This window comes from Primulina huaijiensis, unplaced genomic scaffold, assembly GCF_012295235.1.
Source record: "Primulina huaijiensis isolate GDHJ02 unplaced genomic scaffold, ASM1229523v2 scaffold43375_ERROPOS137452, whole genome shotgun sequence".
NCBI classification, from domain to species: Eukaryota; Viridiplantae; Streptophyta; class Magnoliopsida; order Lamiales; family Gesneriaceae; genus Primulina; species Primulina huaijiensis.
This window is the reverse complement of record NW_027360499.1, coordinates 51,644-77,437: the sequence shown is the minus strand read 5'-3', so window position 1 is coordinate 77,437 and position 25,794 is coordinate 51,644. Positions and strand designations below refer to the sequence as shown.

General features: G+C 31.0%; 2 protein-coding genes across 3 annotated transcripts in view; one reads left to right on the top strand and one right to left on the bottom strand.

Moving 5' to 3' along the window:
• Nucleotides 1-1,774: 1,774 nt before the first annotated feature.
• LOC140970216 (transcription factor GTE1-like) lies at nt 1,775-7,778 on the bottom strand. 2 transcript variants are annotated; one of them, XM_073431855.1, is made up of 9 exons: nt 7,674-7,778; nt 7,239-7,355; nt 6,671-6,886; nt 5,309-5,386; nt 4,235-4,459; nt 3,924-4,022; nt 3,689-3,747; nt 2,298-2,448; nt 1,775-2,189 (listed from the first exon to the last, which is right to left on the bottom strand). In XM_073431855.1, the coding sequence occupies exons 2-9, from the start codon at nt 7,350-7,352 to the stop codon at nt 1,992-1,994; spliced, it is 1,140 nt and encodes a 379-aa protein (XP_073287956.1). In that variant the 5' UTR covers nt 7,353-7,355; nt 7,674-7,778; the 3' UTR covers nt 1,775-1,991. The 2 variants fall into 2 exon arrangements, with proteins under 2 accessions (XP_073287956.1, XP_073287957.1); XM_073431856.1 differs by lacking the exon at nt 7,674-7,778 and adding an exon at nt 7,490-7,636.
• Nucleotides 7,779-21,415: 13,637 nt separating this feature from the next.
• The window catches only part of LOC140970228 (phosphate transporter PHO1-like), an 8,282-nt gene continuing 3,903 nt past the window's right edge, over nt 21,416-25,794 (top strand). The window contains exons 1-6 of the mRNA XM_073431878.1: nt 21,416-21,711; nt 22,384-22,479; nt 22,784-22,997; nt 23,540-23,876; nt 25,416-25,464; nt 25,638-25,713. Of these exons, the coding sequence (XP_073287979.1) occupies nt 21,475-21,711; nt 22,384-22,479; nt 22,784-22,997; nt 23,540-23,876; nt 25,416-25,464; nt 25,638-25,713 (1,009 nt within the window). The 5' untranslated portion in view covers nt 21,416-21,474. The remainder of the gene's footprint in view (nt 21,712-22,383; nt 22,480-22,783; nt 22,998-23,539; nt 23,877-25,415; nt 25,465-25,637; nt 25,714-25,794) is intronic.

Below are 25,794 nucleotides of genomic sequence, written 5' to 3'. Positions count from 1 at the left end.
GTTAGACATTTCATTCAAAACTTGATCTTTTAATGTCTTAATTTCCTTCTTTTTTTTTAATTCCAGTTGCTGTATTCGCAGTTCAATCTTGCGTTTCTAGCTAGTGTGGTTTGAATGTTTAACAAAAACTAATTTTTATGTTAATTTGTCATTTTATGATTCGTGGTCTAAGTCTATGTTAGATGGAGTAATTATATATCAAGATGTCTGGATAAAATCATATGAGTAACAAAAATATATGTAGTTGGATTAAGCGTTTATGAGTTAGATTAATATTGACACCGTTTGATCTGGGTGGATAAATGAGCCGTAAAAGAATTATTCTAGATTTTAACGGGTAATATCATTTCTGTTGGAGACATAATCTTTAAAGGATATAACACAACACACTCCTCCGAACTCATGGACATAACAGTCTGACCAGTAAGCACTCAATTAGTTGCACTAGGCACTGTCACGACTATAAAGAAATTTAATTGTGTATTGACTTACAGTCATAATTTTTGGTCTGATGATAAACGTTTGATCATAACATTATTGATGTATCGATATATATCAATGCTAAAATTTCAAAAACTTCTATGAAACATAGAAAAATCTCACAAATATTGTTTTATATATGTGTTGTTGGATGATATACTATGAAGCTACAACAATCTTGAGTTTTTGGCAGTGAGAAAAAGGATTTGGAGTCAAAAGGCACATTCATATTGGATTACGTACGCAGTACTGTCATTACACTGTAGACTTGCATGGGTTCTTTTGCATGCATTAGATGAAATGCAAACGAAAGGCATAAATATTGCATTAGGTTTATAATTTAATTTCCCCCCCTTAATAATATTTATAGTATATTTTCGTCAGACACTATTATTATCAAGGCAATTATTTTTGCGTTACTTTTTTCTTTATTTACATATTTAAATTTATAAAGATTTGGTGCCTATATATTTTATTTTGAATTCGGTTGCTCTAATGAATCTATTAAACTAAATTACATGGATATTTTAAACTTCAAGTATAATAATATAGAGTCACTCAAGGACAATGAGATTTTTATATCTTATGCATTCTTGAATGATGTCAAATTCCATTAACGTGAGAGAAGACCCACAAAATTTAGCAATATTAAGAAACGAAGAGAATCATAACCATAGACTAACTCAGACAAGGAAGCTAGTGTTTTTTTTTCCCCTAGTTTTCAATAAGTGGCAATCAATTACTGAAAACTTCCAGCATTATTACATGTTGATTTTGTCAAGGAAAGAAATTGACATGTGCAGAGTAATTTACTTCTCAGACCCCACACCCTCAATCAGGTTTCTCAATTAAAGCAACGCAATTTGCACCTCAAAAGTGGAATATTTGGACATTTTGCATTTTGACTACCTAAATTTTGCCAAACTACGATACGCTGATAGTTAAAAAAAATTCTCCATTTTATGTATAATCAAATTTGTACAATATTTTTTTAAAAAACAAAAAATTTCATTTATCAAAATTTTAAGATGAATTCAATACAAAATTTTATTACACAATAACAAAATCTTATAACATAATTGTTGTAAATATCGTTGTATGATATATTCGTTGTATATTTAGCATTATTCTAGAATAAATCATAATTACATGACAAAGCAACGTGTAACATGGAATCAATACGTGAAAATCCTTTACGTTTTCACACTTTGTTGAAATAATTTGAATGCAAAAGCCTTACTTTGTGGATTAAACAAATACATTCAGAGTTTTGCACACCAGAGGCAAATCAATATGGCTAAAAAAATAATGAATTTCATAGATGCTCCATTAGATCCCTTGAATACGTCAACACCCCTAAAATATAAACACACAAAAAACATGAATGTTACTCTATACACACAGCTTTTCTCTAGAAGAATCATGATCAAGACTAGTTGTAGACTTATTTTCAAAGACCTGTACATTTGCAGAATACTTCAAATAAGGCAAAGGAAAGTCGCAAGGTAATCTCAGTCCGGGAGTTTTTTGCTCTTTTTCTGTGAAGTATTCTTGGCAAGTGCACAACAAATCTCACGTTTTCTCTTGTTACCGTTCGGATTATTCTCATTTTTTATCTCATTTTTCACTCCAGTGCTTGGTGAACTCTTTGGTTGTGTATGCAGCTTATCTTTCACAAACAACTTCAACTTCCATAACGTCAATTCACTCTGCACATGGGAAAAAATATAATACGTTCAAAAACTTGTGCATCTTAGGAAATGAAATGGGACTGACTTATAGGATCATGAAAATGATTCAAGAGTTTTCTGAAAAACCTGAGTGTCAATGTCGACTTCCACAGTTTCCCCAATTGCTTGGAAGTTGGGATCGTTCTGGGCAATAATTTCGAGAGCCTTATTGATGTCCTCAGGAGATAATCGAGCAATTGCACTCCCTAGTCTTTTCTTCTCTTCTGTTGATATTTTTCTGCAATCACCAACATTTCATTTAGTCCATTCTTACCCATTTTAGAGATTTTTTCCAAATTATAAAGTAACTGTAATGACCCGAATTCGTATTTTGAATGAAGTATTAATTAAGAGATAATTAAAGAGTTGTTAATTAAGTATTATTAACGAATTGATAATTTGGGATTAATCTGTTGGATCCACCGAATTTTAAATNGGGTCGGTGAACTGAGATCGAGACATCATCAGCGGGCTGACGACGGACGCAGGTATAATCCTAAAGCCTTTAGGAAGAACTTTATAGCATGTTTGGTAATTCAGAATCTGGTTTGATAGTGATTTCATATTGTTGGTATTGTCTAGGTTAAGAGCTTTCTGTCAGATTGTTTTAGTGAGGTACGTGATGTACTGACTGAGATATCCAAGCGTAGTATACACACTTATATGCTGCATATTTATGTGTTGCATTATACATGTTTTACTGCTTTGGCATATTATGCATGACATATCATGTTGAGCCTGATATCTTTTGAGATATACCTCGTTTGTTGGGGCCGCTCAGCCCTATTCTGTATTGTGGACGATGGGGCATCGAGAGCTACAGTGTCCGACGGGACCTGCGGGCTCTGATGACCTGGACATTGTAGGTCCACGTCTTGATGATGAGTGTGGAAGCCAAAACATGCCTAGGGCAGATCAGAGACTACACACTCAGGCGCCTCTAGACTGAGCATGAGATTCTTGTCTTGATCCTTGATATCCGAGCATATTGCATTTCGCATGCATCATATCAGTTTGTATACTCGTACATTCTCGTATTGGGCGATTGTCGCTCACGTCCTTGTTTTCATCTTGGGCACCCCATTCCACGGGGCAGGTCTTAGGTTGGACGATTCGGACGACCAGGGCAGTGGCTAGAGCAGTTGAGTTTTCGGTGGTGATCCAGTGGAGGTTTTATGCGGTTAATCGTTTTATTGTTTAGAATTATGTTTCGATATGGTTGTATTAATGTTTAAGACTGTTGTTGTTTGCTCTGTTTTAATTTGGGTTGTAAGATGATTAAGTATTTGGTTTCCGCTGTTTAATTGTTGTTATTAAGTTTTAATGTTGCATGGTTATTAGTCTGTTTAGTAGTGGCTCGGGTAAGGGCGCTACAGTAACGCTGTTCAAAAACAAAATAAACGAATCAAGAAAATCCTGCATACCCAGATGAACAATCAATCGAACAATCAAGTTCTCTATCTTCACGAGGAACATACCTGCACTTCTGTAGTACCGTGTCTCTGAGTTCTTCCAGATGCATGTCGATCTTGTCCAACTGGAAAGATTAATACAACTCATTCAGAGCATTTTATTGGCTGTCTTACATAGAACAACATCAAGGACAGGACAATAATAAGCTAGAATCTAGCACACCAAATCATTATTTTACTTTTGTGGAGATGAGAGAAAGTACTTGTTTCCTATTACGAATTGCGATTTCTGCCAACTTACTTTGAAGCATAAATGTCTTGCCATTTTGGCATGCGCAGCCTCTTGGGCAAACTGTATATCCAGTTGCAAATCTGCTTCTTCTTCTTTTAGTCTTTTTTCCTATAATTAGATAGCTCCGAAATGAAATAATATTCTGAAATGAATTGTATAACTTAGCATGAAATTAGCATCCAAATGTCCCTCATCACATGAAAAAGATAATGTTCTAGATATCAAATTTCTTTAATGTTAAGGTTACAAAAAACAAAGGTTATGTTATTTAGGATGCAATGCATAGAGCTCATGCAACAAATGACAAAACAAACTACTACCTCTTCATCAACCTTTGGCAAAAGTAGCAGCCATTTGGTCTCAAACTTGTCTAACAAAGTTTTTGCCATGACGTGGACATCATCCCTTTCCTCGTTATATTTAATTGCGTTCTTAAATATCAACCTTACATCTGCACTTAGCTCTCGAACATTTTTATATCCAGTGCCATCCTTGGCCTCCATTTTGCTTTTGATAGTACTGAAGTCCATCGGCTTCTCAATGACCTAATACAGCTTCGAACAACAAAATAAGGGAAAAAAAGGCCGAGTGTTGTAACTAACACACTGAAGCAAGAAAATCAACACAAAAGTTATTAGAACTCACAAGACTGGAAAGCCTATATGCTGAATCACGTGAGTATAGGCATGTTGATCCGAGTTCAAAATAGCCCCAGTACAAAGTGAAAGTACAAATAAGAATCGCAGAATCACATTATTCTTTTTCATAGAGGTAGTTATAGGATTTAAATGGCAATCAGTAAATGTATATTCTGTGCTATAACTTTTTCAATTTGATAGAAAAACTCCATGTTCGCAAATTCAAGTTCATCTATGGGGTTCAATGAACGGCAAGGGTCTCTTGTTAAGTTAGAAGCTTCTAGAAACTCATAATAAGATTTTACACAGCTGAGAAGATTCATTTTGGTTTCTAACAATGCACTTATATACTGTTAAAATAAGAGGTAAAAATCTTACAGCTATTTCGAGAACTGTAAGAAGATCACGATTTATTTGTTAATATCTAAGAAGTCTCTTGCTACTTGTTTTTTAGCACGCAAAATTAAACAACCTCACTAAAAGCATATCTTACAAGAACATGTAACTAGTATCATTCAAATAAAACAGCAGCGTGATACAAAATAAAGTTCCTCAAAAGCGCCAAAAATCTTTAATCACTAGGAGCTTATTTATAAGAAGTTAAATTATTCTTAGTGAAACTTCCAGGACATTTGACATAAGCGTAACTCTGAGAGTGTGCACAAGGATAGGGGTAGGGAGAGAGTGACATTATCTGTGGACGGTCAATGTAACACAATGTGCAGAAAGAAAACTAAAAGAATAACACAGTTTTACCTGATAGTAGTCGTGTAGACCAAGACCTACCACATCCACAGGCTGCATAAACGGTCCTGCCCATTTATGCTGAGTTATCTGTGAAGCCATTCAATTGAAAATAGATTTATAACAATTGAATTACTTAACATGAAGCAAAATCTTGAGCAGACTTCAAAGTCAAGGAAATATGAACTGTTTTATTTGAATTTCTATTTCCTGAATATACTCTTAGAAAGTAGAAGAAATAATAGCAGATGTTTTGCCAATTAAAAGCGAAAGGGAAGAAGGGTAAGCTCTATGGAAAAATGAGGACAAATTCTACATGTAACTCTGATAAAAAAACTAACATGGAAACAAACAAATCAAAAATAATGGAGTATGAGAATGTGAAATTAAAGACATCAAAATTTAGGTAAATGCGTTACGTTTTAAACTTCAGCCTTTCTAAAATCACTTTACATGCCTGAGAATAAATTTTCTTGCACGATACACGAAAAATGATCAATGATGATTATCGGAAAAAATCAATGGCAATGCTGACCTCGAATGCAGTTTTTCATTATTTAACCAATGTCAATCCAAGGACACTGAAAAATGCGAAACTTACAAAGTGATTTTTCACTCAATTGAGTGCTCAAATAGATGCTGGACTAGACATGGGAAATCTAACAAATATACCTAATCAATAAGCGGGAACTGGTGCAACAACAAGAGCGATAAAATCATGATTCGTTCTTTAAAACTTGACTAAAGAATAACAAAATAGTTAATAAATGTATTAAATTTCTCCTCTAAGAAAATCATGGTCTACAGCAACAATGTAATGGAACATAGAGCAAATTTTTGAATAACGGGGATCCCTATTTCTCAATAATATTCTATAATGACTGCTCAGATTCAAAAATATTTGGTCCTTCGCTCTTTCATTTTAATGCAATTCTGACCATACCGAGAAGCATACAATTGTGATTATTAAGCAACTCTGCACCAGTTTCTCACTCATTCATTTTTTTTCTCCTTTGGACTTAATTGTTGCATCCACCTATCCTCCCATTTCTTTCTCCTTGCCATAATAATGTCTCCTTTTCTTTATGTTTTGTTTAACAATCTTTTCCGATACCAATCTTTAAAACACCGTCCCAACAACTGTTCCACCTTTATTTTATTTCATCTTTTCATTTTCATTCTTCCTCCAACTTTCACTAGAAAAACGTTGCTTCACTGCACTTGTCTAAATTTTTCCCTCCAAATTTAGGACATGAAGAAATAACAACAAAAACCAAAGTGTGTTCTGGAGACAAGCCAGCTGTCTCCGACCAAGAGAAATTGATCCAGTTCTTTTAAGTGTCCTAGGGTACAAATACAAAGTATTTACGTTACCTGGCGAATTATAGTTCCTAACTGGCGCATAAGCTCTTGCATTCTCTTTGCGGCAGCTGCTTCCCTATTAGCTGCATCTTGTTGCCTCTTCTTGAAGTTCCCTAACGACTTCTCTCTATCTTTTTCCTTCACAAGGGAGTTACCTCTTGGCGTGTTCGACTGCTTGGTATTTGAAGCAGAGTAAAATTGTTCGACGTCATTCAGTTTTTGCTCTAGCTGTAAATAAAAATAAGTACTACTTAAAAATTGCAACTACAGCTATCAAAATCACCTCCGGACGATAAAAAATACTTCTAGATTTCCAAAAAAAAATTATTACGCATTGTTGATATAAAAACAAATGCCCAAGAACGCAAGCAGAACAATGATGGTCTTAAAACAAAAATTGTAGAATGCAACATGTGAAGATTACAATTGATTAATTTAAAATAAATAATCAATTCAACAACAATTCGGAGAAAAAAGAAGTAATTCCCGTACACCTTAAAAACAGCATAGCACGATTAAATACTGATATTTCAGTAAATAGTAAGCAACAATTAAAACATTATGTTCCAAGAATTCTTACCTCATCAACTTCCACACAAATTTCATCCACACGTCGATTTAAGCTCTCAACTTCGATATTTACTTGTGAACCAACAACGAGGGTGTCATTAAACGGCCCATTCTCTTCGTCCATCACCTGCCAAAAAGATTAGTTCAAGGGAAAATATGAACATTCGTATAACAAGTTTTATTTAACTCCAGATTGAAAAAAAAATAAATCAAAGGAACTAAAAGATGATCCTTTTTCCAAGGAACACATGGTAAACGAACCTAAGAAATATCAGGAAAGAATCCCAAATGAATCGATCCCATCATAGAAAAAAAAGTCATAAAACTAGGGCTTTAAACAACTTTCGAGGAAAATTAAAAAAATAAAAATAAAAATTCACACTATAAATAAATTATGGAATTCGAGTGACTTAATTTTCGCAGTGATTCGTCCGAAAAATCTTACCTGGGGTTCCGCGGTTGAATACGAGCAGAATCAGGAAGATGATTGACGCGCGTACCGTTTCCACCTGTACTTACCTACCAACGTATAATATGAAATTGATGGAATTTTTATTGGATGATGATTATAAATGGCAACTTTAAAATTATATTTAATGATCAATTCGGAATTTTTAGCTTGAAACTTTTTATTAAAACCTTCATATAAACATATTAAATTTATTTTTGTACATTTTTTTACGATAAACGGAAATTCACCGTTCACTCAACTATGACGAAAATTTACTGTTCATCCAAACAAAAGATGAAGGGTTAATAATAAAAGACAAATTAATATAGAGTAATGCAGCTGATTAACTACATTTATAATTATATTGAATCACATGAAAAAAATTTATGTGCATATTTTTGTTAATGAAATCTTCTATCTTGAGATATTATTTAAAAATAACATCGAATCTACCTATTTTTACCTGCAATCTCATATATAAATTAAGATAAATATTGGTGTATCATTAAATATCATCTCTAGTTTTATTAGAAAATCTTTTTCATAAAACATATTTCATACAATGTTATTAGTTTAATTATATTAATTTAGTGTTTTTAAAAAAAAAACTCTTTTAATTTAGTATATAGTACAGTTTGATTCATGAATTCTTGAAATGCGGAAACATGACAAATATACGACTGCCCATATGACATATTTGACAAACGCCTCGATCCAGGTTATTTTTATGAGACGAATTATCAATCCATCTTGTCCCATGAAAAACATCAATATTAATATCATATATATTATTTTTCACTGCAAAAATATCATTTTTTTATTTATGTTATGAAAAAAATTGTGTAATATATGTTGATTTGAGTAAATGTATTCTACTCATTAAAAATATTGTTTTTTACAGTAAAAATATTGTTTTTTACAGCAAAAATATATTTAGTTATGTTATGAATTTTTTTTTATAATATATACTGATTTGAGTTAAAAATATGACTTTTTATATTAAAAGTATATTATGTAATATATGCCGATTTGATTGAAAAATATTTATTTTGATATCTAAAATATTAATTTAACTATAGGTATAGACTGCATTGACTCATCTTACGAATATAGATACGTGAAAACGTTGCACAAGAGATCCTATGTTACCAAAATCATAAATATCGTCGACGTTTTTTACTCATATTAAATGGTTTTTTTTTAATAATCTTTTGACTTTAGGATTTGAATAAAATTTGATTTTCGTTTTACAAAAACTAAGTTAATAAAGATACTTTAGTCAAATAACACAAAACATGAAATTAATCGTGGAGAATATTATGAGAATTGCCTAAACAATTGAATCGAAAAAAAATAAGGGGATGAATTTGAACTTTGAAGTATGGATTAGAACTCAAAGACGAAAATGAATTATTCGCACACACAAACCAAACAAAAAAGATCAGCCCAAGACCATCTTTCCACCAAGCGAGCCCAAGAAATACAGCCCACTTAAATTTAGTAAGACTTGTCTATTACGTTTCCTTGTAGCTTTACAAATGGGTGATCGTAAATAATTGTTTTTCTAAATCAATACTTTACAAAATAATTTAGTTTAGTGATGTTGGCTATTGTTAATTAATTTTATCCAATTTATATATTTTTAAAAAAAATTGGTAAACACATTATTCTCTTTATTTATAGGTTTTCATATCATCTTATTCAATTACATTATTTATATAAAAATTTATGAATATTAATACCAGTTTTTAGTTAATGCAAGATTTTGAATGAAGTGAAGAAACATAGTTCAACTTAATTTGTCTTAATTAGTAGTTAAATATATCATAACCAATTCCGGAGATCGAAAATATGACTGAATAATTATTTTAATAATTAATTAACATATAATTTGCTAATTGATCAGTGCTGATCTATACAAAGTGTCGGCTCAAATAATTTAAAAGTTAATGTTTGGGGTCAATTTGTTGCACAATAAGATATAGTCACTTTGAAATATTGAGTTTTATATATGATAATGGAGCACTATAATCATATTTAGGGAAAACAATATGTAAGAATTAAATCAAAAAATTAATATAATGTCATGTAAATATGTGCCACTACTAGTACTAGTAAAGTGTCAATGGATCTTTACGTACCTAATTTTATGATGGCTTCAACTTTTGTTCTTGAAATTATTGGTTCATTTATAGACCAAATATAGCAACGCAAGCACCCATTATATATATATATATATATATAAACAAATTTCCTTAATTATTTAGCACGAGTTATATTAATGCGTGAAGGTAGGTTTTGAGGAAAATTGGCACTAATGGACCTATCGAATAATCTTTTTCTTTTTTTTTAAAAGGAAAACATATTATTTTTTAAAATCTAGTGTATGTTAGATAAGTGGTGAGTAGTAAATGAAAGGAAAAATGAGAGTTGTCTCACATTGAGAAATGAGTAAAGTATAGTCTTTTTTATTAGCTCCAAGTTTGAGCTAAGAGTTTGGGTCCCAAAGGGCACCAGAAGTTTCTAGAAGGAAAAATACGATGATAGGCTGGGTCTCGATGACTATATTAATCTTTTTGGACAAAGTTTATTTAAAAAATAATTTTTATTTTCGAAACAGTGCGTCTAATGTTTGCATCCTCCAGTCAGTGCTCCAGTCCGAACCAGTGCGTCTCTTATTACTATCTTTTGGTGCAGAACCGTGAGTCCCCAGGCTTGTGCGTGCATCCCGTGGCTTATTACCGAAGGGTGCGTACTTTGTGTGATACCGATGACTCACTCTATATATATCACTCTGCCGAGCATTCAAGACTTCTTCTTCGCATACATTTTGTTGCATTCTTTTTCCTCCAAAACTTGAAAGTTCAGACATATCATTGTTCGCTAACTTCTAGAACTTGTAGTGCTATATTTCTGGATTGGAGTTGTTGTATCTTGGAAACGATTGTCATTCCATATAACACATTCATACGAGCAAATTCGTCTTGCTGAAAAAAGATTTTCTTTACCTCAACTCATACTATTAGTTGTCAACCGAGGATCGGTCGAAAACCAAATAACAGTGTAAAATTTAAGACCATATTAATTAAAAGCAGGCAAGGGGTGTATAGAAGTTGTAATATAGGTACCTAATTATTACATGTTGATGACTTATAGATCATTTGACATCAAATATCATGTTTGAAACGAAATATCAAATTCAAGATCTAGTTATAACAAAACCCTTTACCCATCTAAAAAACCTCTTACACAATAAAATGACACATTCGCTAGGTTCGGATGCATCTAAGTACCAATCGCCGATCGAATTCGGATCGTCCGATCTAGACTTGGGTAAATTTAGTCGAGGAAAGTGGCTTAAGGGTTCCTATCAAAGAGTCATAGTTCCACCACAAAAACTACACCTAGTGGCCTTAACTTTTCTCTAATATATATATATACACCTTAATATACACTAATAACGCATCTCTATGCCTCCCACTCAGTCTTTCTCCTTTAATTATTTATTATTTCCGATGTATTTCGATCTTTATATTGTCCAAATTTTCAAGCTGTAGTCCAAAAATTCAACAGGTATTAAGTTGAAAATTGAAAAAAAAAATCCAGAAAACTGAGAAATTTTGATTCTTTTTGGGAAGTTATACGCCATTTTTTGTTTAAAAAAACATTTATTGTTGGGTTCACTATTAGTCCAACAAACACAAAAAATAGTACCCACCAATATATCAAATGGGCTTTTTAAATTTTCCAAATATACTATGATGGCTGTCGTAATTCGGAAAGGGCTGCTCTAATAATTGCCAAAATCGGACCCCACTTTTTCTCCGTAAAATTGGCATATTTGTTCTTTGTTACCTTTCCCACTTTGTCTCATGTTTGTTGTCAATTTTGTGCGATACAATGGATTTATAGTTTCCATCAATAAATTGTAAGTACCTACAAAAGTAACAAGTATCAGAGCGTGCCGAGTTGGTTCGATATAATTTTGAGTTGGTTTTCAGAAAATTTGGAGCTTCGAATATATCATTATAGCAAGAACTCTGGCTGATCGTAGATCTCATATAAATTAATGTCTTAAAAATTATCTTGGAAGATGCAGCCATTCCATTATGCTACTAGTAAGCCAAGCGGGATGATCACGTATCTTGCATCAATCGATAGATATTAAAAAAAAGTTGTATAAGTTTCAAAAAAAAAAAAAAGTTGTATATAATGTTTGGAAAAAACTTGTGTGAGACGGTCTCACGGGTCGTATTTTGTGAGACGGATCTCTTATTTGGGTCATCCATGAAAAAGTATTACTTTTTATGCTAAGAGTATTATTTTTTATTGTGAATATTGGTAAAGTTGACTCGTCTTACAGATAAAGATTCATGAGACCGACCTAATCGTAATGTTTATGTCTCTTACATTTTCATCCTCTCATATTATTTTACTGAAGTGGGGAAATCTTTATTAAAGGTGACAAGTCAAAGAAACGTGCGGTCTTATTTCCATTGGGATAAATTAATGGGACTAACTATTTCAGACGCAAGCTACGTTTGTCTATACATATTTTTTTTAGTTTTTTTCTTCCGAAATATATATCATGTAAGCTTGGTTATATTTTCAGATTAAAATATTTTTCTATTGTAAATGTCAATTCATGTCAGAATTTTAAATTATTGTATATTTGGGCTTGAATGGAAGGATTTGATTCTACGAATTTCAAATCAATGAATCTATTTGATTGTTTCGATGGATTTATGTCATGTGGATTCCAAATCTATTGTTTGCTAGTTTGTGTAGATGTAATGTTAATTATAACAGATTTGGAATAACTCTCATACGAGTCTCTCATATATTAATTGAAATTGACATATATTGATGATTCAAAAGATAAAGTTTCATCACATGATCATAGATAATAAACATTTTAGCTATAAGATAGAAAAATCCCGACTTAATGAATGCTAGGATCGTTAATTACGCCGGAGATTGCCTAAGTTGGACTCAGCTTGTTAAGGGCATCTCCAACCCAAGCTTGATGCTTGGGTTTCTCCAATGGAGCGCAGCTCCATTGCCCTCTGCGCCAGCTCTGTGCCAATTTGGCGCAGAGGGCTTTTCCTTTTTTTTTTTTTAAATTTTTTTGTTTTTTTTAATTATAAATATTTATATTAAATAATAGTATAATATTTTATATATTATTTTAATAATTAGATAATATTTATTTTTTATTTTAATAATTAGAAATGACTGTCAATGAGCATATCAGATTTCGAGAATTTCTAGCTCGATTTAAAAAATAAAAGACAAAGATGCTCATTATGCATTACGAAATGCTTTAATTGATCATTTATAGGATGAATATGGTTGTTCAAATAATTGAAGTTGTATTTGTAATATGTTATTTAATTTAATGTCATGTATTAATTTTATTTCACCAATTTAAATTATTTATATTTCAATTTCGTATAATATAGATTTCAGTAATATATTTAAAATAATTAAATTAATCATTTTTGTAATATTATCGCAATTATTAAAAATTTAATATTAAAAATATCCAATATAAAATGTAATTATAATTATATCACTAAATTTAAAAATATATATTTAATAAATAATAAGATAAAAATTAACTAAATAAAATTAAAAAAGAATATTTCGAAAATATTCTTTTTTAGAGTAAGATTTGAAATAGATGGGTTGGAGTTGAATATTGTATCTGGTGCAGAAACTGCACTATTTTAAAGTAGAGTTGCTTTAAAATAGAATTTTGGTTTGGAGATGCTCTAAGGGAACAACTTAAATACCAACTAGCAAAAAGTAATATATGGCGGCGGAAGCCGGAATTAGTATTTACAAAGATTATATAAAAAAAATCATTTTTTTATTATAAAATATACAATTAAAATATTTTTTTATTTATAATCCACAAATTAAAACTTTAATCCCTTGTTAAATGTGAAATGAGAAGCTTTTGGAATTCTGGGGGATATGAAACAGTTATGTCCCAGAATTAAATTAATTCAAATAATAACTCTATTTTGTTAATTTATAGAAATATTCAAGTTTTAATTTGATGAGACCAAGGAAACTTTGTCGGAATGTAGAAGTGGGACTTTTTAAATAAATATTATAACTGTTATATTTCTTTTTTTTTTTAATTTATAATATTTATTTAAAAAGACCGTAGAAGTGGAACCATCTGTTGAACAACACAGTATAATGCATGTCAGAACAAGTGTAGAGTGGGACCTTTTTTATCCCACAAAACTCTATTTTAAATAATGAAATTCGATAGTTTTCATAGTACAAGAGGTTTCATTCCATTTTACATGTAGGGGCACTACCTCATGATAAAATCAAGGGCTTAAATTTAACTACACATACATGAGGTCCACTAATTATTTAAAAATCAAATACGTGTGTGAATCTTGTCCATCCAAACCATGTGTGCCCCCACATGTAGAATCGAAGCTACCGTAGAAGAGATATGGAATAGGTGTGCTATGGTTTTGGACACATGAAATACAATGTTCTATCCGGTGTTCTAAAAAACTATAGACGATAGGTAAACGATCATTCACCGCCTAGACGATTATGTGGCCATCAAGACGGTTTTTCTTTTTTGTTAAATATATATTTTTTCTGATTCATCTCCATATTTATCTAATAATTCATCTATATCATATTCAAACTCAAAATCAATGATATATCACTAATCTTTATACGATATAAATTGATTGACAAATATGCCAAACAGTTTTTTTAAAAAAAAATTAAAAAATTTATATATCAAATTAGGTGACCAGCTAAGCGGAGTTTCAGCCGCGTTGGCGGCGACTCGACATCTAGGTGGTTGATTTTTTAACAGCTCTCATATGCATCACGTTTCTAAAAATTGGTTTTGTGAGTGAATGCCTAACGCCTAAACATAGAATACGCGAACTTAAGCGACATCTTTTAAAACACTGATTCTATCATTACCTACTCGCTGATCTTGTATTCCAAAGATTTGGATGTCATTAATTAAACAAATAAAATTTTACAAGACGAAGCTCGATTTTAATTTAAACAAGCAATGCTATTGAAGTTATCTTCTTCTTCCGTATAAAAAATGCAAGTTTACGTGATCCAGCCACTGCAGATTCTCGCTAATGGTTTCATGACTGTACAAAACTCTAATATTCAAGTTTATATATTAATACATAATGGTTTACGGACAGACTGTGTCTGTACCAATTTTAGCCAATCTTCACCGATCGAGTAGTCAACCTTAAAATTTATTAAGAATGTGAGATAAATTTGAAATTTGTGGATTTCCGATTATAATTTTATTATTAACAACGAAATAATATATCAAATTTTAAATCATTATCTTATTTAACAAAAACTTGTGTGAGACGGTCTCAAGGATCGTAGTTTGTGAGACGTATATCTCATTTGGGTCATCCATGAAAAAGTATTATTTTTTATGCTAAGAATATTACTTTTTATTGTGAACATCGGTAGGATTGACCCGTCTCACAGATAAAGATTCTTGAGACCGTCTCACAAGAGACCTACTCATCTTATTTACACATGAGCTAAACAAAATAGAATGTATTTCAAATGAAACAATTATTAGGTGAATTTGAAATTCATCCTAATCAATACGAAAGATGAAACACTGTATAAACATGTAAATGATATATCTGAAGTTCAAACTCTTACTTTTCTAAAAAAATTAAAATACATTTGAAATTCATCAATCCAATTACAACCAAATATATTTTATTTTAATATCGAAACGTACAACCATGAAACAAATAAGTGCGTCAACATTTATGCAACATTTGGAGTTAACTATTAAATAATAATATTGAGATAAATAATATGATATAATAATAAAAATAAATAAAAAATAATAAGTAACATGATATTTGATTTGATTGATAAATAATAGTTTGTTTGATTTAATTGAATAAATTTGGGATAAGATGATAAATTACCATTTTGTCCTTTTAATAATTAATAAAATATTAATCACATTCTAATATAAATTTAATGATTTACTAAATGTAAGATAAATTTAATGATTACCTTTTCTTTTTCTCGCCAATAATATATTACATGCATGTATGTGCGATTTACATGAATCTAGCTTAAAAATATTCATTACAACGCTAAAAAAAATTACTTTTGACTGGGCCAGATTTGGCAGGAGTCGGGGAATAATTACGAGGGAAAATGGAAAAATTATATTTTTTATCATTTAATTTTCAAGTATTTTTATTATTTTTGCTATTTTTATCGGTCGATTCCAGTCTTAATTCACCAATTTGTATTTTCTCTAATTTATTTTTAGTCCGTTCGCGGGTAGGGATGTAAACGATCCAAACCAAACTAAAAAGTATCAGGCTTGAGCTTGGTTTGTTTAAGATTGTTTGAGGCTCGAGCTCGAGCTCGATTCGAGCTTCTATTATCAGGCTCGAGCTCGGTTTGTATTGAAATTACTGAGCTCGAGAAAAGCTCGAGCTCGGCTCGTTAAAAGCTCGTTTAGCATGTTAATCAAGCCAAGCTCAAGCTTGATTCATTAATAGCTTATTTAGCATGTTTAACAAGCCTGACTTGAGCTCGTCTCGTTGTCCAGCTCGATAAGCATAGAATTAAGTCCGAGTTTGAGTTTGAATCGAGCTTGTTCAAAATTAAATATATCTATAAACTAATTTTAAATCAGACATAAAAATGTAAATTCATTCATAAATAACCAAAACGACACAAATAAGAGCTAAAAAACATAAATCAGTATATTATTGAACATTCCAAAATCATACATCTAGAATATTCATTATATAGCACATCATTATGAAATGAATTCGACATATTTAACTTCAATTATTGATTAATGTCAAATGACATATCAATTTAGCATGTAAAATTTTTAATTAACTTTCATAGACTAATAGTAAAGTTACTCAACTTGTATATGACTTGGTTATGTAAATTTTTAGGGAAAAAGAATAAGTTGATGTATTTATGTTAATTTATTTTATTTATTGTATTTTAAAGAACATTTTAGTATAATGATATGCAAATAAGATTAAAAATGTAATTGTGAATAAATGGTGTGAATTCATCATTTTTTCAAACATGTCTTGTATTTAATTCCTTCCTTGACATTAGTACTAATATTTTATTTGTCAACTCAACAAATGAACCAAGCTCAAGCTTACGAGCCACCTAAATGACTCGAGCTCGAGCTTACGAGCTACCTAAACGAGCCGAGCTCGAGCTCGAGAGCCTATTATCGAACATGTTTGCGAGCTCACGAGTCGAATATCCTTAGGCTTGAGCTTGGTTTGATTAAATTTTAAAGCTCAAAATCGAGCTTGGGCTTGGTTTGATATGATTAACAAACAAATTCAAACGAGCTTTTTATCGAACCTAGCTTCGAATAGCTCGCAAACGGTTTGATTCATTCACATCCTTATTCGCGGGCATTTAGTACGTAAGGACATTTGGTGCGATATGTTATAGTGGAATGACACAAAAGGGNATGGCAATATACGTATCCACCACTATTTCTATTTTATAATTTTCATCTGGGTCGATTCGCACATTTAAATTCGACGACAGATACGTGTCCCAAGTTCTTTAGAACCCATTAAATTTAAAAGTAATGATTTTCTGCTATAAATTGAATATTATATCTATACTGTTATATTAAATGTGAAGATATGATAATAACTACTTAGAGAGGACACCAATTTTTTTTTTTCCAATTTTATCTTTATATGATATTAATATTACATTTTTTTTTGTTTTAATTTCAACACACACTTTTATTTTTATTTATTTTTATTTCAACAAATCAAATATCAATTTAGTCATTCATAATTTGTCAAATTTAACTTTAGTCCATCGATAATAATAAAAAAGATTGTACACACGCATCGCGTGTGCATAGTAACTAGTATTTTATTACTACCGATACTGTCTAAATGATTATTAATTTCTTGGCTTTAAATGATTAATTTTGTTAAAAATAAACCCTTCTCCCCCGTTTTAATTTAAATAAAGAAATAGATAGATAGAAATTTTTAAAAAAAATGAAAAATTAATCTGATCACAAACAATAACACAATTTTTCCTCTTGAAAAGAGAAAGACATTTAATATGTGCATGATATATGATTGTTGGGTGTCAGTCTTAGTCTCGTATCTTTCGATATAGAGTCCTAAAATGATATGATATTGTGATCATTATATTGTTATTTTAATTATCATGGTCATTACCCACAAACACACCACCCCTTTTATCTGAATATCTGATTTTAATGTATAATTTAAAAGTAGAGTTGCAACGAGAATGAAAGAAGAAAGGAAATAATAACAATTTAATTCTCCAAATGGAAATGATCGTCACCTCACATAATAAAAAGCTCAATTATTTGAGTGCATGCATTCTGGTGGATTCCAAATTTTAAAAATATATAAAGCCAATCTTCAGAGAAACCTAAATTGATCAATAAAACTTACAAGTAGCTTTTGTTAGCTCTTCAACAAAATGAAATTCCAAGATTTCAGTGCAAAGATATAAACCTTAGTACATAAAACCCTTGAAGGAAATATAAATCTCGACGATTTATCGATATTACTATCTATAATTTCACGTGTTCAAAGGTAAGTCGGAGTTTCAATGCTTTGGTTAACATCAAGAAAACAAAAAGTTGATGTAAATATTTTTGAAATTGGAGGCAATGCTAGTATATCTTAGCAGCCTAAGATCAATTAATCTGGTGAGTGGGACTTCAATTTTATAAATAAAGCAGAGCAAAATTGGTTATTTGTTGGTATAATATATCCACCAACCTTTTATAAAGGGTCCACTTCCTCCTACCCTTTTTCAGTTTCTTAATTAGGAATATACTCTGCTGAGACTCCTTTAGCATAAGAATTATTCAATTGTGGAGATTTTAGTGGAATCCGAGGCGAGGGGGAGGGAATTTTCACGAACTCAGCCGTGGAATGTTATTCATATACGTACATAATCTTTCAATTCTACCATAATATAATATACTTTTATTTTTCAAGAATATTAAAAATGATATAATCAACAACTTAAAAACATTATATTTATTATTATTATTATTATTATTATTANATTATTATTTTATTATAACTAATATACTCGAATGCCGTGTTTGTATGGAAGGAATTGGATTTGTGAGAGTTTTCAAATCACAGGATTTGAATGCATGGATTTTAGATTACTTAGCTAGGTTGAAGAGTGAATTTCAAAATTTTCATTATAGTTTTGAGCCAAATGTATACGACTGATTTGATATACGTGGATTTCAAATCCACTCAAATCATTCAATCCGAATTTGCGTATATATACATGTGAATGAATTGAAATGGTAGCTAGCTAGAAATTAGAATGGTCACATATAGTTTACCTTAATTAACTTGTATTCTGACTTCTTTCGGATAAGATAGCCTTAGTTATATACTCTCTTTTCTCGTCCGTGCATTGCTTATCAGACTTGTATGTGAATTTTAATGCTTGATTGTGATCTCAAGTACTTCAATCTAATTTCCCCATTCATAGACATATAATCCACGTTAGTTGGGCATAGAGATACAAAGTTTATATAACTTTGGAATAAAAATTCTATTTCAATTTGATTAATTAAGAATGTAATATTTTGTTTTTGGGATTTAATTGAAAATCATTTTGTAGTTCCTACATACGCATATGTACAAGGACGGACACTACAAGAAATTCTGCATACAACAACACACATACGACAACGGTTTTTCACAAAAACCGTTGTCGTATGTTTTTTAACAACGGTTTTATCGAAAACCGTTGTCTTTTGGGGGGCAAAGACAACGGTTTTTGGGATCAATGACAACAGTTTTATAGAACCGCTGTCTTTGAGCGTTTTTTTAGGGTCAACGACAACGATTATAGAACCGTTGTCTATTAGCGTGTTTTTTTAGACAATCGACAACGGTTTGAAGAAACCGTTGTCGATTAGCGTGGTTTTTTGACAAACAACAACGGTTTTGGAAAACATTGCAATATTTAGCGACGGTTTTTCAACAACCGTCGCTAAAGTTAGCGACACTTTGTAAATAACCGTCGCTAATTTTAGCGACTGTTTTTAAAAAAACCCGTCGCATCTTTAAATTTAGCGACGGTTTTTAGCGACATTGTTTTGATACCGTCACTAATTTTAGCGACGGTTTAAAACCGAACCGTTGCCAAATAAAAATATGCGACGGTTTAGCATTTACCGTCGCCAATAGCGACGGTTTAACCAAAACCCGTCTCAAACTGTCTATAAATATCTCCATTTTCGATCCATTTTCCTCCCCAACACTTCACAACGCTTAAAATTTTTCTCTTTTACACCATTTATCACTTCACACAACACTTAAAATTTTTCTCACTACTTCATAACATTTAAAATTTTTCTCTCTAACACTATTTTATCACTTCACACAACACTTAAAATTTTTCTCTCTTACACAATTTTATCACTTTCACACAACACGTAAAATTTTTCTAACCACTTCATAACACTTAAAATTTTTCTCTTTTACACGATTTTACTACTTCACAACACTTAAAATTTTTTTCTTTTACACGATTTTAGTTTGGATTATTAGTTTCTTTTAGATTTATTAAATTATTAAAAGTATTTTTTTTATTTTTCGAAATAAATTAGCGACGGGAATCTTGATTACTGACCGTCGCTAATATTAGCGATGGATTTCATTGCTACCCGTCGCTAATTTAACCGTCGCTAATTTGAACTAGCGACGGTTTATGTAACCGTCGCTAATTTTGAATTAGCGACGGTTTTATTCAAACCCGTCGCTATTTTTATTTGCGACGGTTTTTAAAATCCGTCGCAAATTTGATCTACCACAACAGATAAAACCGTTGTCGTTGAACGGACTTTCAACAACACCCTCAGTTACAACAGTTTTAAAATGGCTACGACAACGGATTTTATCCGTTGTCGTATGCCGTTTTATTTTTCATAATAATTTATCATATTTTTTTTAATAGAAAAATCACATTTGCTCACAAAGTGCCTCAAATTGAGATGAAAATAGAAAAATAGTAAAGAAATTTTCAACTCATAGTTTAATCACATCACACATAAATTTGAGGCTGCGTAAGTAGATGCTGTTTCCCCACTTCACGACGTCGAATATCTCGCCGAGCTCCCAATCTTTCAACATTTCAAAAAATTTTAGGAAATTTTCCTATGACTGCAAGTATAGTATGTATGTAATTAAATGCTCAGCTTAAATCATACGTAGGACTTTTGCGACAAATAGCATACGAAAGCCCTGATCGCTATTCTTCATAGGTTTCCATTCTTTTCAAGCTTTGCTAACTATATATATCCCCGAAAATATGCTCTAGTATCTAGTCTTGACGTAATAAAATAATCCAAAAATGATAAACAAATTAATCCTTCAAATAGATATTATAAAACTTTACGAATCAGTTATGTAAAGATAATTAATCACCTCCAAAAATGAGAGAGATCATCAGGCTAAGGTTTATCCCCCGCACACTAAGGAAAAGAAAGGAAATGGACAATATATAGTCAAGTCTGACCATTATCAAATGAGAGAGCCGAAAAATTTAAAACAGTACTAATTGTTTTCGTGAATGTGTTTTCCACTCCTATATATATAAGTGAATGTGTTTTCCACTCCTATATATATATATATATACCTGAAATCCCACTTTGATGCCAATAAGCTCTCCTTTCTCCCCCTCATCCTCTTCTTCATAAAACATGGTAAAATTCTCCAAAGAACTTGAGGCACAACTCATCCCAGAATGGAAAGATGCATTTGTAAATTATTGGCTATTGAAGAAACATGTCAAGAAGATTAAGTTGGCAAGAAAACCAAGACATGTTCCTCACATCAACTATGATTATGGGGCATCCATTTTGGACCCTGTTCGGATTCTGATGAATAAAGTCTCCGGCTGGATGAAAAACAAAGACGAGGACCCCCAGATTATCCAGGTAAATTACTATTGAAAAGACACTATCCATCCATATATATATGTATGTATATGTATGAAGTGATAATTTTATGTATTGATGATGACAGTAAACCATTTTGGGTTGGGGGATTTAGTGTTCATCATTGGAAGTAATATTCATAAAGTTTTTGACATTTCGTATTGGAATCCAATTTGTTCAAATATGATAGTTCGTTTTGTAAGCAGTACTGGTGAAAAAAGGTGGCAGAAAATGTGAGTATTAGATGAACTTCGGTGACACACGTATGAATCTTGTTTTACAAAGTTTAGTGAAATTTCACCTAAAATAGAAAACAAGGCAATAAATTAATATGTCACCGTATCAATGATGGCCGGCTACGGAAATGGTATTTGATCTTTTTCATTATAAATTTTTTTCCTTATTTCAAGAAAAATAAATTTTTTTATTGAAATGGTTTTTTTTTCCTATATCATTTTACTTTTTAAAGAAAATTTAATTTTTTATTGGGTCAAAATTAAAGATTTTGATTCAAATAAACTATGCGCGTGATACGTACGTAGGTAAAATAACCATGGGAATTTTATTTTATAGTTTTAATAAATAATTAAACACCCACAATTGTTTTTCTTATTAATTTCAAGTGGCTCCTGATTAAATAATACCATTATTTTATTTTTGTTTGAATTGCAGGTGAAAAGTAAAATTAGCGTAGGAGAAGACGGAGAGGAGGAGGATGTTGAAGTCTACGAAACTGAGCTTGTTCAGCTTTTCTCTCAAGAAGACGAGGTAATGTCATTAATAAAATAGACATATTTAATTTCGTATAACTTTATTTCACGTGAATTTTTACATCTATAATTTGTTTGGAGAAAAACATATTTGAATATTTTGAATATAAAACAAGAATAATAATTAAAAAATAAAGTATTTCACTTCAAAAGATTCATGTGCAAAAATATGTAAAAAACGAAATTTGTCTGCAAAGCTTGCGTCTTACATTCAAATGAAATATTGTATCGTGAATCGAATCTTACCTAATTGTCAAAGTGGTGTCTAATACTCGAGTTTTGCATGTTGTCTGATTTTATAGGTTAAGATGTTCTTTGAGATGTTGGATGACGAGCTTAACAAAGTAAACCAATTTTACAAGACCAGAGAAAGCGAATTTCTTGAAAGGGGAGAGATTTTGAATAAGCAACTTCAAATATTACTAGATCTCAAGCGGGTTCTCGATGAATGGTGCCGGAAAAACGTGAAACGCTTCTCTCGGTCGAACTCGTCTGATCTAAATTCTGAATTTTCTGGTGAGTTAATATTCTATGTAGCGAGTTTGGTCGAATAGGCTCGTGAAATTGCTAAGCCAAACATGGGTTTTTCATGCACAATCTCAGCGATTTATATTATTCTATTGAGTTGACATCTTGATATCATTCCTGGTTGAGTTCAATTATCCAACTATGGTTCTATCGTAAATGCACAATTTATAACTCTGATTAAATTCAGGATCGATGTAAATAAAAGTTTTGAGCTCTGACCAAATTTTGATAAAGTTTTAAATAAATATTAATAGATTTTATTTGAAAGGAAGTAGTATGTACTTTACAAAAGCTTCTTTTTTCCAGAAATATTATTTGTGGATGTGATAAAAGAAATTAGAATACTTATTTAATATCAAACTCAGTGTTTGGAATGCAACAAATTAAACGTCTGGTAGTGTAGCAGAAGATACAAAGTCATTTAAAATAAATGGAAATTTAAAAACTTAACCGATTGCTATATTTATGAATACAAAAACAAAGTGTGCATCACACCTCTCGATCGGTTCCTTACATCATCGTTTTATCAGAAAGCCATAGCGACTACTGTGCTAGCCTAACCGATTCACAGACAGACGATGTCATTGAAACGTTGGAGAAAAATGGCATTAATTTCGTAAACACGGCCACACGAGCAAAGTCGAAAAAAGGGAAGCCGAAAATGAGGATGAGGATCGACATCCCGGCAACGACACCAACTCGAACGATAGCCGCCGTGACGTCGATGCTTTGGGAGGATGTGGTGAACAACCCTAAGAAGGAAGGAGGAGAGTACATAAACAGAAAGAAGATACAATGCGCTGAAAAGATGATACGAGGGGCATTTGTGGAATTATATAAAGGCCTTGGCTTGCTTAAAAAATACAGGTTCTCCCAAACTTATTAACTTATTATTTGACATTATATTATAAATTGAAAATAGCTATTCAGGGATAGAAAGGTAAATGCATCCAAGTTATTATTTTTTAGATTATATATAGTTTTATGACTTATTTTTGTTTGAAATAGACTCAAGGATCTATCTACGTTGGATGAAACTATGGGTAAATTACCTGGCTAAAAATCCATTTTTTGTTAATTTTGTAGTTAAAATTCCTATGGAAATACACAAAAACTTTTGTGATACGGTCTTATGAGTCAAATTTATGAGAAAAATTTCTTATTTGGACTATTCATAAAAAAAATATTACTTTTTATTTTAAAAAATAATACTTATCATTGTAAATATGGATTGCGTTGACGATTCGTGAGACCGTCTTACAAAAAATCTACTAATGAAAATAACTAAAACCCTTGATGTTACTAAATTTCTAACTGAAATCCTCTATTTGTCAATTTTTTACGGTAGACTTACTTTTTAAGCCGTCATATGTGAAATATAAGTAGTACTTATTATTATAAATATGAGCAGAGTTGATCCGTCTCACAGATAAAAATCCGTGAAACCGTCTCACAAAAAACTTATTAATAGAAATAACTAACACCCTTGATGTTACTAAATTTCTAACTGAAATCGATCTATTTGTCAAATTTATACGGTACACTTGCTTTTTAAGCCGTCATATATGAAACCTAATTAAAAAAAATTGTAGCACAAAATTTTAAAAAAAATTTACAAAGGGTTTTGCTAAAATTGAGGAAGAAAAGAAACATAAAATAAATTTTATATTTTAATGAAAAACATATCATTTTTGTTCTTTTATTACTTTAATTTCTCATATAATTTAATATCTGATCCTATAAAAAGGATGTTTATTATAAAAAAATTTTGCCGGTAGGGAATTTAATTTTAATTTAAAAAATACTTGGAGATTTCAGTTCAATGATATTTTTTTGAATTTTATTATGAACATTTATACTTCCAATAAAATATTTTAGCTAGAATTTAGACTCGATTTTGTACACGCTCAACTTAATTTTTTTTAATAATTTATATTAAATACGAAAGAAATATTATTCTAACCAACTCTAAATATCAAATATATATTAGCAAAGATAATTTAATTTGCACCCAACAAAATATCTCCCAAAATTTTGAATAAAATAACTTAATTACGTACATAAGTCGAAATATTGTAACGTGTCATATGGGAGAGAGCTCTCAACCGTTGCAAATCAATTAATTAATCGACTTATTTGGTAATGTCACATGATCTTTCACACTCGAACAAAACAAACTTTATTGGGTATGAAAAATGTCCTTGCGGGCTTCAACTTCCATGCTAAACAAACAAGTATTGAACGTAATAAACATAAATGCTAAACAAACAAGTATCAGGTGCACATCGAAAGATAACAACCGTGAGTTTCATTGTAATAAAAAGATTTAATTGGTAGTTAAAACCGCAAAGTTTGTGCTTAATATTTGTGTTGGCGTGTTCTAAAATTTGTTTCTATTTTTGGCAGCTCACTGAATATGGTGGCCTTCACAAAGATACTCAAGAAATTTGACAAGGTAAGGACTCGAAAATATGAAACATTTGACGAATTTGAATAGATTTACGCTACATTATGGAGATATCTTGAATAAGTGGAATATGTATCATATAAATTCCTTGTTACAGATCATATTACAATAATTTCCACTCAAAAAAATTTAGGAGTTTTATTTGGTGTTTTCATCTACAGGTGTCAAACCAACAGGCCTCAGCAAGTTACCTCAAAGTAGTGAAAAGGGCACATTTCATTAGTTCAGATAAGGTAACATAACATGCATGCTATTATAATGTTAGATAAAACTATAAGTAGTTAGATATATATATACATACATACATATATATATATA

Coding starts and splice junctions, on each gene's coding strand:
- LOC140970216 (XM_073431855.1), bottom strand. CDS start 7,352: ATGGACGAAGAGAATGGGCCGTTTAATGACACCCTCGTTGTTGGTTCA. Junction 6,887..7,238: donor TTTGTGTGGAAGTTGATGAG/GTAAGAATTCTT, acceptor TTTTATTTACAG/CTAGAGCAAAAACTGAATGA. Junction 2,190..2,297: donor AAGTCGACATTGACACTCAG/GTTTTTCAGAAA, acceptor TCCCATGTGCAG/AGTGAATTGACGTTATGGAA.